Source organism: Oryctolagus cuniculus, chromosome 15 (genome assembly GCF_964237555.1).
Source record: "Oryctolagus cuniculus chromosome 15, mOryCun1.1, whole genome shotgun sequence".
Lineage (NCBI taxonomy): Eukaryota > Metazoa > Chordata > Mammalia > Lagomorpha > Leporidae > Oryctolagus > Oryctolagus cuniculus.
This window is the reverse complement of record NC_091446.1, coordinates 9,301,071-9,315,019: the sequence shown is the minus strand read 5'-3', so window position 1 is coordinate 9,315,019 and position 13,949 is coordinate 9,301,071. Positions and strand designations below refer to the sequence as shown.

General features: G+C 57.2%; 1 protein-coding gene across 12 annotated transcripts in view; it reads right to left on the bottom strand.

Moving 5' to 3' along the window:
• FGFR2 (fibroblast growth factor receptor 2) overlaps positions 1–13,498 on the bottom strand; it is a 104,983-nt gene extending 91,485 nt beyond the window's left edge. For 9 of the 12 annotated variants that reach the window (XM_008270456.4, XM_070056995.1, XM_008270457.4 and 6 more), the window contains exon 1: positions 9,214–9,500. In XM_008270456.4, the coding sequence (XP_008268678.2) occupies positions 9,214–9,379 (166 nt within the window). In that variant the 5' untranslated portion in view covers positions 9,380–9,500. 12 annotated transcript variants of the gene reach the window in all.
• Positions 13,499–13,949: the final 451 nt, after the last annotated feature.

Below are 13,949 nucleotides of genomic sequence, written 5' to 3'. Positions count from 1 at the left end.
CCTGGCTGCAGGGTCAGGCGGGTGCCCCGCTCCTGATTTAGAAGCGCAACCTCAGAGGCATCACAGCCAGGGCCTGGGAAAACCCTGCGGGTGCCGGCGCCCTGCAGTCCACCTCTGGGACTCAACCTGTCTGCCTCCCAGCACCTCCTCTCCACCCAGGACTGGGCCCTTCATGATGCGGTTATTTGCCTGAGGCCGGCCTCCCTGGCTTGACGGGTCTGGCCACTGTCCTCTGCTTGTCATTCTGTCCCCACACAACCAGCACGTAGCACGGTCTTAAAAAACTGGGGATAACGAATGAACCCACACCCTAGGAAGTCACTGCAGTTTCCCTGTGATCCCGAAAGCGCATCTGTCCCGAACCCTCTCGACTCTGCCAAGCGCCAAGGCGGCATCACACCCAGGATTGCAAGTTTAAGGGGAAGTGGCCCTGTCTCCTTCCAGCCAAAGTTTCTACAACTTCCTCCTACTTCCAGCCCCTGGGAGACCCCCTGTAGGTGACCGGAGCACAGTTCAGTGACTAAGTCAGACCCCCACGCACCCCTGCAGCAGCTGGGATCAATCATAGGTCGCTTCAAAAAAGAAACAACAGCAAAGTGAACTTTGCTTTCCTTAAGAACGGGCTCCACTCCCCTGGCCTCCTTTTCTCCTAGGGACGCCCCTCCCGGCCGGGGCTGATGGAAGAGTAGCCCTTTTCCTTCTTGTTGTCCCCCCCACCCCCAGGCTCTCTGAGTCTCTGCAGGGAGGCGAGCCTCAGAAGAAGGTGGCAGGCCTCCAGCACGGGCACGCCGGGGGCACAGGTCCGTGCCAGGGCTGCAGGGGGAGATCTCCCACTCAACTGCAAATCAGAAATGCCAGGAAGATAAACTGGACGGGATATCAAAGCAGCGACCAAAAGCGTGTGTTTGGTGCCGCCCAGGGCAGTCCTCCAGAGGTGGTGTACACACGGATGGGCAAAAGCAGGCCGGCCGTCTCATCCCCACCTCCTGCCCACGGTCCCGAGTCACCACCTGGGACCCAGAGCGGTTCCCACAGATCTCTGGGGCAGCAGAGGGAGTCAGCTTCTTCTCCTTTTTTTTCCCCAAAGATTTATCTATTTATTTTGAAAGTCAGAGTTACACAGAGAAAAAGAGGGAGGGTGGGGGCATCTTCCATCCGCTGGTTTACTCCTCAGATGGCCACCATGGCCAGCACTGGGGCAGGCAGAAGCCAGGAGCTTCATCTGGGTCTCCCACGTGGGTTACAGGGGCCCAACTCTTGGGCCATCCTTTGCTGCTTTTCCCAGGCCATCAGCAGGGAGCTGGACGGGAACTGGAGCAGCCAGGACAAAAAACAATGCCCCATGGGACGCCAGCATCGCAGGCAGCAGGTCTACGTGCTGTGCCACAGCACCGCCCCAATAAGACACGTATCGTGACAGTCCACTCTGGGAGACTTGCTACCAAGGACTTTACTGCCCAGGATTTTCTTTCCAGTGACCTCAAGGGGACAGGCGCAGACGTGTGCGGAAGGAACAGAATGAACCAGCAGTAAATGACAGTGTCCCCAGGGTCAGGTGACAGGCGAGAAAGAATGAGAATAAGGAAGGAGGAGGAGGAACCACCTGGCAGCTCATCCTTGGACCAAACAATCCCCCAAAGGCCTGGGTCCACTTATCTCCAAGAGCCACAGCTGCCTTGTCGGTATCATGGCAACAGCAATACTTGGGAGCCTCTGGATTACGGGATTCGAGATAATCCACGTCCAAGTACCCAGCGCAGCTTCCAACACATGGCCGGCACTTCATCCACAGTAGCCAGTCATCACCATCGCAAGCTCAAGGAATGGGCTAAGGGCACATGAGCTCATCCCCCCTCACGGTGTTCATCATCATCCCAAAGAATGGCCTCCGGGAGGATGACCTCAGCCCTCTGGCCTGTCCACAGGGGTACACCAGGTCAGCTCCTCCCCACTCCCGTACCGCAGGTCCTATCACAAGGAGCCCCCACCAGGCAGGCAGGAAGCCCCGCTCCCTGTGCACCCGGAACACCCTGCAGGCTAGCCAGGGACGTCACGGCAGGCACACCTGGTGCAGGCAACCCCAGCATGCTGACCCCGACAGAAGCAGAGCACCCTCCTCCCAAGCCGCCTCCATCCAATCCATCAGCTTCTCCCCACAAGGCACAGGGCCTAACGACAACCCTTGGAAGCCCCACACAGAAAACTCTTGCCAAACTATGTTGTGCGTCGTGACATTTGCGTCCCACTGCTATTACATGGCCACAACTGAGTTTTTTCAACAAAGGAGAAAAAAAAAAGTCAACTCTGAACCATTTGGACTGCAAGCAGCAAGATGATCCCATTTCTAAAATCCAAGGGACTTGCAAAAGCCCAGGATAACAAAGAGGGTTGGATAATAAATCCAGGGCCTAGAGCCCCTTTTCTATCTTAGCTCATGTAAATGCCTCCCATCAGAAGACTTATCACTGTGTACTGTGGGGCAAACATCTTATCATGTGTGTGCCACACTGACTTTAAATTTACTTAGACAGTGGGGCGGGGCAGGGAAGAAACCAGCATTTGCTCAGCACAGAGCCTGTGCCACCATTTGCATAAATCTGCACATTCGCCCTCCAGATAGATACTATCTTTGAGGCTCAGATAGGTTATCTAACTTGTCTAAGGTCACTGCACCAGGAGATAGTAGAAACAGACCCAGCTCCCCAGGCCAGGTTCCCAAGGTCCCTCTGAATTCTTTGCCTCCAGAAAGCACACCGTAGGCCATTCGGAACAACGCAATTCACTTCTGTTTAATTTGATTCACTTTTGGAAAACTAATGCCACGTGCGGAATTTGGATTCACCGTGTAGGCGATCCTTGGTCTTGTAGAGAACGGAGCGCTTTCACAACAGCTAGGATATAGATTCGACATGTGCCTACTGCAGCCAGCTAAGAATGCGACACGTCCTGCTGGAAATCCAGGAGGCTTAGCAGGACCGGAAGCAGGCCCCTTGAAGGCAGTCACACGTCTTTGAGGCAATCCAACTGTCCACTGTGTTTAAAGAGCTGAGGCTCGCCACTACCAAAATTTTAAACCTACTACACCCCAGCGCACTGCACACACACACACAAGGTCACCTTTCTCAAGGAGGTCTGCATACTTTTAAGACATTACAATTGGTCACCTATGAAAAAACTTAATGGTAAACCATTAGGTGTAAAAATAGGTCAGGTGGACCAATGTAAGAGTTCTTGGTGGAAAAATATGACAGCTTACACAGATGTACCTTTATGACTGCTAGAGCTCAAAATTGAGCTGTTTAAGGAGAGGTACTACATAAATCACACAAATAAATGCATCCCTTGTTCTCATGCCTGAATCTATCAGCATTTGCCTTATAAGCTATTTTTAACCTCCTCATAAAACACGCTCACCATAACCTGAAATTCTATATGTGTGCATTCCATTCACAAATGACTTGGAATTCACCATTCGTGGTTGGACAGGGGGTTAAAAGGCAAGAATATGCCACAGCTCAGGTCCCTAACTCAGCCTAGTCAAAAAGAATCAGAGATGTTTAATATCCCCGTGATGAGGCAAAAGTCCACAGTGGGGTGTAACCACTTAGGATATTCCGCAGTGGAATAAGTAACACCTTCAACACCTCAACACCCCCTAGGAAACCCAGCTTCTCAAACCCAAATGACCAAAACCCTACAGGGCGCCCATTCTCGGCACAAACGCCTCAAGCATGATCCCAGTGCTCCCAGTGGTTAAACCATGCTCCGTGGGAATATCTACATGGCAAAAACTCAAAGGTATACACCCGGAGAGCCACCACGCACTGCCGACGGGGCTACCATTTGGGATCTTCTATCTCACCCTAATAAGGGGAAGAAAAGGATCAGAGCAAGGGAAAAGAACCTTGCAGACAGTGTGACCTTGGTTAACTTCCCTAGGAGACGTCCCCACAACGGGAAGGCCGTCACAGCAACTGCTCAACCAGATTCTCCTGCCAAGAACTTGGCCTGCAGCCCTGCCTCACCCCCTCGCGTGCCCTAATCCAAGAAGGCCAGTGCTGCAGTCCATCTGGGCTAGCAGGAGGAAGGGGTGGTTCATGGAGAACTTGAGGTTTCCCATGAAGGTAACCATGCACCCCAAAATGGAACTCGCGTCACACAAAGCTTCGAAGACTCAGGTTCAAGCGCCCCAACAAGTCAAGGCTGGGTTCACAGTGGTCCGCTCCTCCTTCTTGGAGTCATTATCACGCGGAGCCCAGGTTCTCAGAACTCCAGCTCTTCACAGAACAGGCAAGGCTGAATGCCCAGGCCTCTCAGTGGGCTCACTCGGCAGCCACACACTGTCTTCCACGTCATCACTACTGGCTGGCGCTGTGGCACAGTGGGTAAAGCCGCCACCTGCGACATCGGCATGCTGTTCATGAGCGCCAGTTCAAGTCCCAGCCGCCCACTCCCAATCCAGCTCCCTGCTAATATGCCTGGGAAAGCAGCGGAGGGTGGCCCGAGTGCTTGGGACCCTGCCATCCACGTGGGAGACCCAATGGGGCTCAAGGCTCTTGGCTTTAGCCTGGCCCAGCCATGGGCATTGCGGCCATTGGGGAATGAACCAGCAGATGGAAGATCGTCTCTCTCTCTTTCTCTCTCCCTCCCCCTCCCTCTCTCTCTCCCTCCTCTCTCCTCTCTCTCTAACTCTGCTTTTCAAGTAAATCTTAGAGAAAGAAATGAAGGGAGGACGGACAGATGGACAGACACTGAGACAGTGAGTCGGGGAAGAGTATGATGAGGGGCGGTGCGGTACCAGACACCAGGAAGGGTGAAAAAGTCCAGAGCCACCTCCCAACCTCCCTTGAGACACAGAGAAAAGATGAAAACCATGCCAAAACCGAAGGAAGAACAGAGCGACAGACTACGGACATTTTCCACACAGCTGCAGAAATCCCACAGGCTCCAAATTATAATTTCGGAACTGCCTCCCACGGCAAATCACCCCGCTAGGAATCGACTCAGGGTGGGGGGGCACGGCTTCCTACCTACTAACACAGCGGCACCCAAAAATCAACTGCCCACCTTGTCCCGTGGAGACTAAAATGGCTTGAATGGAAAGGTAAGAGACAGACTGGGGGGAAGGGGGCGGGCAGAATTCTAACAATCGCCCCCGCCAGCCAGGCAGCCGAACAGCAGTCAGCAAGCTAGAGGGCTTGCGGGATAGATTTTATTGAGAATGTGAACATTAAACAAAACTCTTCCTGTTTAAACACCACCCCAGTTATTCCATAACCATGTAATTACTCATTAAGTCTGATTTTAGAAACTTCTCGTATTGGATTGCTCTGGTTATTTGAATTCTCACCCTCAACTAAGTCAGAAGCATGTAAAGGAACAAGTCTCCAGTTTTGGCCTGGGGGAGGGGGATGGGGGGGCCTTTGGGCAGAGCAGATGCTCAGTGTTTCAACTGGTTAAAATAAACAGGCGGAAAACACACACGTACACACACACACACACACACACACACGAGTCCAAACTCGGATCAGAGGGAGCCAGTATAGAAATTATACAAATACCAGTTCTCTGGGCTTGCCAGATTTTTGCTCTAGAAGTAATATTAAACACAGCTCTTTGTCTACAAATTGTGAAATACTTTATATACTAATAAAGAATGTGTACTTCATTGTGTATTTAACTGCATAAGCCTGCATTTGGTTTAATTGGCCAAGAATAAGTCCTTGTTCCTAAGCTAACTATCAAGTTACAGTCAACTCTTAAATATTAACACCCATATTGAGGGAAAAGATGCCGATAATATGAAACAGAAGATTGGTTTAAAGCACTCACTCTTGGTATGTGGATAGGTTCTTTTTTTCTTCTCACTTGCAATTAAACGCGTATGGCTGATAGCACATTTGCAATTCTTCTAACAAAGGACTCACTGGAAAAACCAGACTCAGGGAGCATTCAACACAGACCCCACACTCCATTTCTCTGTTATCCAACTTCCGACCAGTTCAGACTGGCCCAGGACAGCACCGCCTCTCAGGAGATGGCCCCAACATCGCTTTAAGAAAAAGGCAGGCAAACTACTTTTCCCCTCTGGTTGTTCCTTGCTCAGAATCACGCGATGCGGAGGGTGGGAAAGTAATTAAGGGGTTGGGATTGGGAAAGCCCTTTTATTCCAGCTCCTACTGGGCTGGTGTAAACAGAGACACTGGCAAAGCAAACAAGGCTTCATTAACCATCCTAGGTGACAACAGCAGGAAGAACCTGAAAGTAAGAGTTGCCTCCTCCTGGAGGCGACCGGGCTTGCCTTTGCCTGGAATACCCATCAACAGAACAGACCTCAGCACTGCAGCCTGCTCCCCTTTCAATCAGTCACGGCCATCTACACCCCTGACAAGGAACCAGGAACCTCGGCCAACAGAAAATAATCACTTTCAATCTGCAAGACAAACAGCTACAATCTCCCCAAGATGTTCTTCTTCCGTCAACTGAGCAGACCCAACCTCACTGGCCCCACTTCAGAAATGGCCAATGACAAGGTGTAGGATATGCTAATGTATTCTAATGTACGATAAGGTAGGCTCTCTGCTCTGGTATCAGCACAGAACCACTCCCCAGAACCAAAACGGCCAAAGGAAACAGACCCTGGGACCCAGGCTCCTCCCAGAACTCCTTAGGCACCTTGCTTTCTGGTCCCAAGTGCAGGATCCGAACTGAGCTTCCCAATTAGCAAACCAAAAAGTCTTCCAAGATAAGGCTTTGCAAAGTCAAAGTTGACCTTAACTGCTAACGGAAGGAAGGAAGCTATAGTTAGACTAACGTGGAGTTCAGACAGATAGGGACAGAGGAGTGGGGGACAGATGGAAGGAACACGCACGCGCGCGCGCACACACACACACAGCCCAACCCCATCCAGTCCCTGACACTCCTATCTCATCTACAGTTCCATCACCTTCCTTATCTCCAAAGCCACACTCTTCCAGGAACAAACCGGTCTTAGGGCTCCAATCTCCACCAACCCTGGGTAGCAGACAGGGGGCCCTAAGAAGCTCAAACACAGTCGCCTGGAGACCCCAGGCACAGAAAGGGCTTCTCCATCTTCTCCATGTCCCCCAGAGCCCACCCAGGGACACTGATGACAACAGCCAGCAGGGGGTGCGCCCCGGATGCCAGTGCTAACTGCCCCTTGTGTCCAGGTGACACTGAAACCCCAACAGCCCTTTGGAGGGAGGCAGTCAGAAGACATCAATATTCATCAGATACCAACGAAGAGACCCTGAAGACCAACACCACACCCTCGGGTGACAGACAGAAAGGGAAACAGATCCGGGGGCTCCCAGGCTTGTCCAAAACCTCTCTTACGTGGGGGTTTCCGCTCCCCTCCAACCCTGTTCTGTATTTAGTGCCTCACGATTCCGGATGCAAACCTCATGGAACTCAGGTATGATCCCAGAAAAAAACACACAAAGGACACTGGTGAAACACGGCCTAACATTTCAGGGACGTCTCGGATTTCCTCCGCTTGGGAAGAGCTGCTCCTGACACCACGCTGTCAGGTAGCAGTTCTGACCCAAGGCACCGTTCGGGGGCTTCCCCTGTTTCTCTCTGCAGGTGCTCGCCCACCTTGACCCTCCTTCAATACTAAATTTGGCTGAAGAAACCCTCCAGGACTAAAACCAAGTGACAACAAGGCCGCCCTGACAATCCAAATGAAAAATGACAGTGTCCCTAACCTATCTGTAGGAAATCCCAGCTCAGCTCCCTCCATTCTGCACTGGAGGGAAAAGCAGCAATTACGGAAACATCCATTTTAATTATTAGTGAAACTGAAGAAGCACAGTGATGATTTTCAGAAACCGGGACCTCCGCCTTCCCACTCGGCTCTCTGAAGCCGACTCACTGCTGCAAACCCTCTGGTCTCGACGGCACAGCACAGGGCACGGGGAGGCAGCTCCGAACCCGCCCATAACTGCAGCTGCACAAGCTGCAGACCCAAACTCCTACCAGGCTCCCTTCCTGGGGATGCTGTGGCGGCGGAGACGTCACTGCACCTGCTCATTACAAAGCCGCCACGCTTCTCCGGGACAGAAAGTTCCCCAAGCTCACTCTCACGCTCTGGTGACAAGTGCCTGGGTGCTTACCTCTCCGGATGCCTGCACAGGGGCGCCCAGGGAAGACAGGCACCTTTCAGAATTCTCAGCTCAGACAAGCACAGCCTTCCTTCCTCCCCGGACTGTCCTGTCGGCCACCCCCGACAGAGCGAGCCCGGTGCCCGCTCACCCCACGCACAGCAGCTCGGCTAACCCCAGACACCACACAGCTCGGCGCGGGCTCCCGAGGCCCAGCAGGCACCAGGTGGGCTCTCAGTACACAGGTTCATTAGGTGGCGATGAGTGCCGGGATCTGCCGTTTTATTCTCGGATTACCACTCGAACACTAACTCAGCTACCAATATTCCCTGCTGATGACAGATTCCAAGGCCGCACCGAGCAGCGGCTTGGCTTGCACTGTCTCCCAAGAACCCAGGAGCAGGGTCCAAATCTGCCCGGCTGAAAACTTCAGCCCTGCAGAGTCCTCGCAACTGGCCTGGGGCTTTCACAACGAAGCCTTGGACTGCAAACACCAACACAGGCCCGGCGAGGCCTGGAAGTTCTCACGGAGGCACAAGACCCCGCAACAGTCACCTTCAAGTCGCTCTACAATAGAACCCGCCACTCTGTGATGCATGGCTTAGGAAGTATGAACTATAATGACATAAAAAAAAAAAAAAAAACGAAACCAGTAAGTCAAGCTTCTCCACGCTCAACTTCAGAACCGTTTCTCCTTAAACAATGAAAACAAAACGTCAGCATTTCGGATGTAGGCCACCTTCCCTTAGTGGCTCCTGTTGTCAGGAAACCAGCAAGTCTTTACCCAGTGGGGACGGATCTGCAGGGGCTGCAGAGGCACAGCGCTGGCTGCCACTGCTCTCCCAGGCATCGCCTCCCTCACCCAGCACAGAGAAACGCACCACGCGGCCAGAGACCACCCAAGCGCACCAGGGTGCCTGCCGCCTGCAGGGCTCCCGCAAAGAGCCGACCCTCCCGGTCTCTGCCTTGGAAGACTCGGTCACAAATACAAGGGCAGCTGACTCTGCAACAGGCCTTCCTGCGAGTGCCACTTCCCACGCGAGTCCCCGAGCCAACTGGGCACCCCCGAAAGTGAAAGGACGCAGCTCACCTTCCGGCTCCACCGTGGCGTCCTCAACCAAATTGAAGGAGGGCCTGGCCAGGGACACGGTTGCCATGGTGACCATGACCAGGCAGATGAAGCGGCCCCAGCTGACCATGGTTACGGTGCCAATCCCCGGTCCTCGTCCATATCTCCATGTGGACGTGAATCCCATCTGCACACTTCCTCCAGGAGCATGGACTGCGTGCAATGCCTTCAGCCTGTGGGGGGCTCGGGAACCAGGGCGCTGCTGAGCTGAGCCTGCACACGCTGCCGCCGCAGCCGATGCCGCCGCGCTACAAGGAGAGTGGACGAGTTAGTGCAGCCTCCCCCGCGCCAGCTCCCTTAAACCCAAGAGGGAGAAAAGCATTTCTCGGCCTCTCCACGGTGTGCAAACGGAGCTCTTTCTCATGATCTGCCAAAAATACAAAACAAAACAAACAAACAAACAAACAAAAAAACCAAGTGCTTCCACAGGCCCGCTCCACAAACTACGCGAGGCCAAGCTTTGCAAAGGCATCCTTTGGAGAAATACAGTAAAAGGAGCCACAGGACTCAGCCAGGCGCGGCCACTTCAGTCAGGCAGAGTACGTTCTCTTCCACCATCCACCGTCGCCTCTGCCACCCTCAAAGCAGGGACGGCGCGACCTCAGTGCCAGGGGCACCCCAAAAGCAGTCCCCCGGCGCTCAGCCTCGTTAAGCGCTTCCCGCCGTTCCGGAAGCTGACCAACCACCGCCGGCGTCTGCTCGCAGCCCAGGGGTTTGTTCCACTCCCTCTGTGGTGCTCCGGAAGACAGGGATCCCAGGAAGCTTACAGAGAAATCCCCACCAGGTTCCACTTGTCAGGACTCATTTTCAAACGCAGAAGTGGATTTCAATCCCTCGCCAGAAGACGGAACAGAATCGGAACACAGTCGAAGCGGCTATCCAAAAAGGGGGGGCAAGACCAGAAGTCCCCTGCACCGACCAAACGGCAGCGGACGGCTAAACGTCTCCAACCTCAGCAGAGGGGTGGAGAAGCGCAGACTCGGATGAATAATGCAAGAGTTTATTAATGATGATGATGATGTGTGAATTACGCTGACATGCTGGCTCGGCCAATAACCTATTTATTTCTATTTATTTTAAATTTGTCTTTGACACAGAGACAAGAGAAAGACACAGAGAAAGACAGGGAAGGAGCTCCCACTGGCTGCTTCACTCCCCCAGATATCCACAAAGCCTGCGGAAGCCAGGAGCCAGGAATGGAATCCAGGTCTCCCACGTGGATGGCGGGAACCCAGTTACTTGAGCCATCACCACTGCCTCCCGGGGTCTGCCCTAGCAGGAAGCCGGAGTCCGAAGCCTGAGGCTGGTACCCAGCCCAGGTACCGGGATGTGGCACACAGGAGTCTCAATCTATCTATTCTGTTCACCCAACGGATACCAGGCAGGGACTTTTCCCAGGAAGTTTAAAATATTCCTAATAACTTTAAACTCATTCATGTCGTCAGTGACAGAGAATTTGATTCAAACAGTCCCACAAAATGATACCCCAAGTTCAGGCTTCAGACCCCATGAACCACACTTCCTAAGGCTGGGGGGGGGGGGCAGGCAGGAGCGAGAACTTTAATACAAAAATCTCTAACCCGGGCTTGCTGCGTGCCAACTTGATGTTTCAAATTATGCTGAGGAGATTTCCACACCGCTGGCACCTCCCTAAAGGTCTACCATAAAAATTGTTCCTTCCAGTCCTGGGGTTCAAGTGGGTGCAAGTGAAGAGGTTCCCAGAGCAGGGATAAGGAAAGCACAGGTGACAGGCTGCCATCCACAGCAAAGGCAGGAGGAGAGCGCGTTGTGCACGTGTCCGTGTGCGCCTGTGCAGCTCCAGGGACTTCCCTAACTTCTCTTCCCCTTCAAGTCAAGAGCCTTCAGACAGGCTGTGTGTATCCCTACAGCCATGTGGGAGGGGAGCACAGAGCATTCCTGTGCATCTACAGAATGCAGGGGAATTTTCCGCCTCTAACGCTTCAGGAGCAATCTCACATCCCGCAGCGCAAGGACTGACCCCAGGCTGCTCCCCCGGCCGCTCCACCCACCTGCACAGCCAAGAAAGGAGGACAGTGGCCAGTGCCCGCGGCAGACCCCAGGGAAAACCTGAATTTCCGTCAGTCTCCAGGTTCAGGCCCCGCGGCGGTCCTCCGCCCCAGCTCTTTGCGAGGCCCAGGCCCCCGGGGCGGCAGGTACTGGAGTGGACACCAGGCCCAGGCGACCCCCCGGGCAGGATAATGAGGTCCCGGGGCTCGGTGTTGGGAACACAGGCCCAGCATGCCGCTGGCGGCCACAAGCCCGGCTTCCGGCCTGCACAGCCATACTCCTTCCCGGGGTCTGAGCCTCAGCGAAAGCCTGTTTATTTTTCCCCTTGAAAGGGAACTCTCTGCTCAGCCCGCGCGCCGCTGGAGCTGTCACCCTCCCTCTGATGGATGGCTCTCGTCCACCGCCGCCGCCCCCCCAACCCCGGCACAAGTCTGCCCCCCCAAGACGCGAGCTGGGACTAGCGCAAAGAGCCCCGCGGGCGCCTGGCCCTGCTCCGGGAGCCACAGCTAACAGCCCCAAACCCCAAGCCCACGCGCCCCGAGAGGCCGATAGAGGGGCCACCTGCCCCTCCGCTCCTGGGCGGACTTCGCGCGGGAAAGTCAACAGCGCCAGGGCAGGGGCGCCTCCACCCCCAGCCCCCTTGCTCCAGGCCTCCCAACTTCACCCCAGAGCCGAGGAGGACAGGCGATCCGCCGGGGAGTCCAGCCTAGGGGAGCAAGTCCGCAACACGTGGAAATCCCAGCAAACGCGGCCCCAGACCCGCGCCGACTCCGCATCAGCGCCCGCAGCCCCGGGCGCACGCCCCCAAAGCCGCGGCCCGGGCGCTCCCCGCCGCCAACCCGCTCCACGGTCGCGCAGCTTCCCCGGCACGGCCTGGAATCTCCAGTTTTTCTCGCCCCTTCTCGGGGCGCTAAAGAGCTTGGGGAAATCTGCATTTTAATTGACATTCCAGGGAGCGGGAGAGGGGCGCCTGATTGCTTTTCTATTCAAACTAAACAGGCTTTTCAGATGAAAATGAGTTCGAGGCCGGGGGAAGATTTACGGGGATTTGGGACGCGGGGGACAATGGGGTTTTAAGCGTGGACAGCGCTTCACGCCCGCAGTGCAAGGGGTACCCCGAGGGGGAGGTCCCCCCAGGTGGGGAGCGAGGAGGCACCGTCCCGGGACCAGTTCGCGAGGCCCGGCGCCCTCGGCCGCGTCCCCGGCGCCGCCCGGTGCTGCAGGAATGGGCGCGCAGGTCGGGACTCGCCGCGCTGTCGACATCGGCGGCGGCGGAGCGGGCGGGCCGAGGGGGAAACGTCGGTCCAGGTCGCCCCCTAGCCCCAGGAGCGCCGAGCTCGCGCAAGGGCGCCCCGCACCGAAACCTGGGAACCCGAAAGACGGCCCCCGCAGGCGCCACCCCTCCGGGAGGTCGCCAGCCCCCCACCGCCGCCGCCGCCGCCGCCTCCAGAGGCTTCCTCCCGGGGAAGGCTTCCCTCCAGGACCTGGATGGGACGGGCACCCCGAAGATGCGCCTCCGGAGCCCCGGCCTGCGGGGGTGGCGCCCGCCCGACTTTGACAGCGAAGGGGTTGTCAGCGCCAGAGGCAGCGTCAGCACCTGGCGTGGGTGGTCCTCGGGTGCCAGCCCTCGGCTCGCACCCACCTCCCCAGCACCGACGCGGCCCGGGGCGCAGGACGCGGAGTGCCCCCTGCCCGCGCTCTCACTTCCCCGAAGCGCCCAGCGCGCCGATTACCTTGAATGGCAACGCTGCTCCGCGATCCGGGCAGTCCCCGCGCACGGCGCGGCTCGGGATGCGGCCGGAGACGCGCCCGGGAGAGCCTCCAAAGCCGAGCAAGAGGAGTCCCGGGGCGGAGGAGGGCGGTGGGCCCGGCCGGCGCGGAGGCTCCGCGGCTTCACGCGCACCGCAGGCTGCGGAGGCGCGCGGGCATCACGCCCGCCCGCTGCCCCTCGGGTCCGGGGAAGCGCGGTGAAGAAAGGGCTCGGCGTCCGCTCCGCCAAACTTCGCTCGCAAGTTGCAGGCGCCCGGAGAGCGCGCGCGAGCTGCGGCCTCGGGGCCCCCCGGTGCGCGCGGGCCGCCCGCCAGCCCGGAGAGCGGTGGCCGCGCCGGGCCTCGCACGCCGCAGGCAGCCCCCGGGCGCCCGAGCTTTGTGGCGGCCGCGCGCGCTCGCCGCTCGCCGCTCGCCCGCCGGTCCGCTCCGCTCCGCGCCCGCCCGCTCGGCTCTCCGCGGCGCTCTCCGCGGCCCCGCCGCCGCCGCCGCCGCCGCCTCCTCGCTGCGGGTCACGCCCCCGCTGAAACCCGAGCCGCTTCCTGGACGGCGGCGCCCGCTCTGCCAATCAGCGCCGCGCGCCCGGGCCGCCCCGCGCCGCGCGCGGCTCCCGACGCCTGCGAGGCGCCCGCGACGCCCGGCCCCGGTGGCCGCGGAGCGGTGCCGCCGAGGCCCCCGAATAAGGCCTGCTCCCGCGGCGCGCCCGGGCGAGCTGGCCCGCGGCCGGCCTCACGCTGGCTCCGGGCGGGATGGAAAGCCAGCGACACGAGGTGCTGCCCCTCCGAGGCACGGAAGCCTCGCCCGCACCGTGCGAGGCGGCGGAGCGCCTCTGCACCGTTTCTCTGGCCTTGCGCACAGAGGGCAGAGCCCTGGCCGGGAAGCTCCCGCGGAGCCCCGCGCCC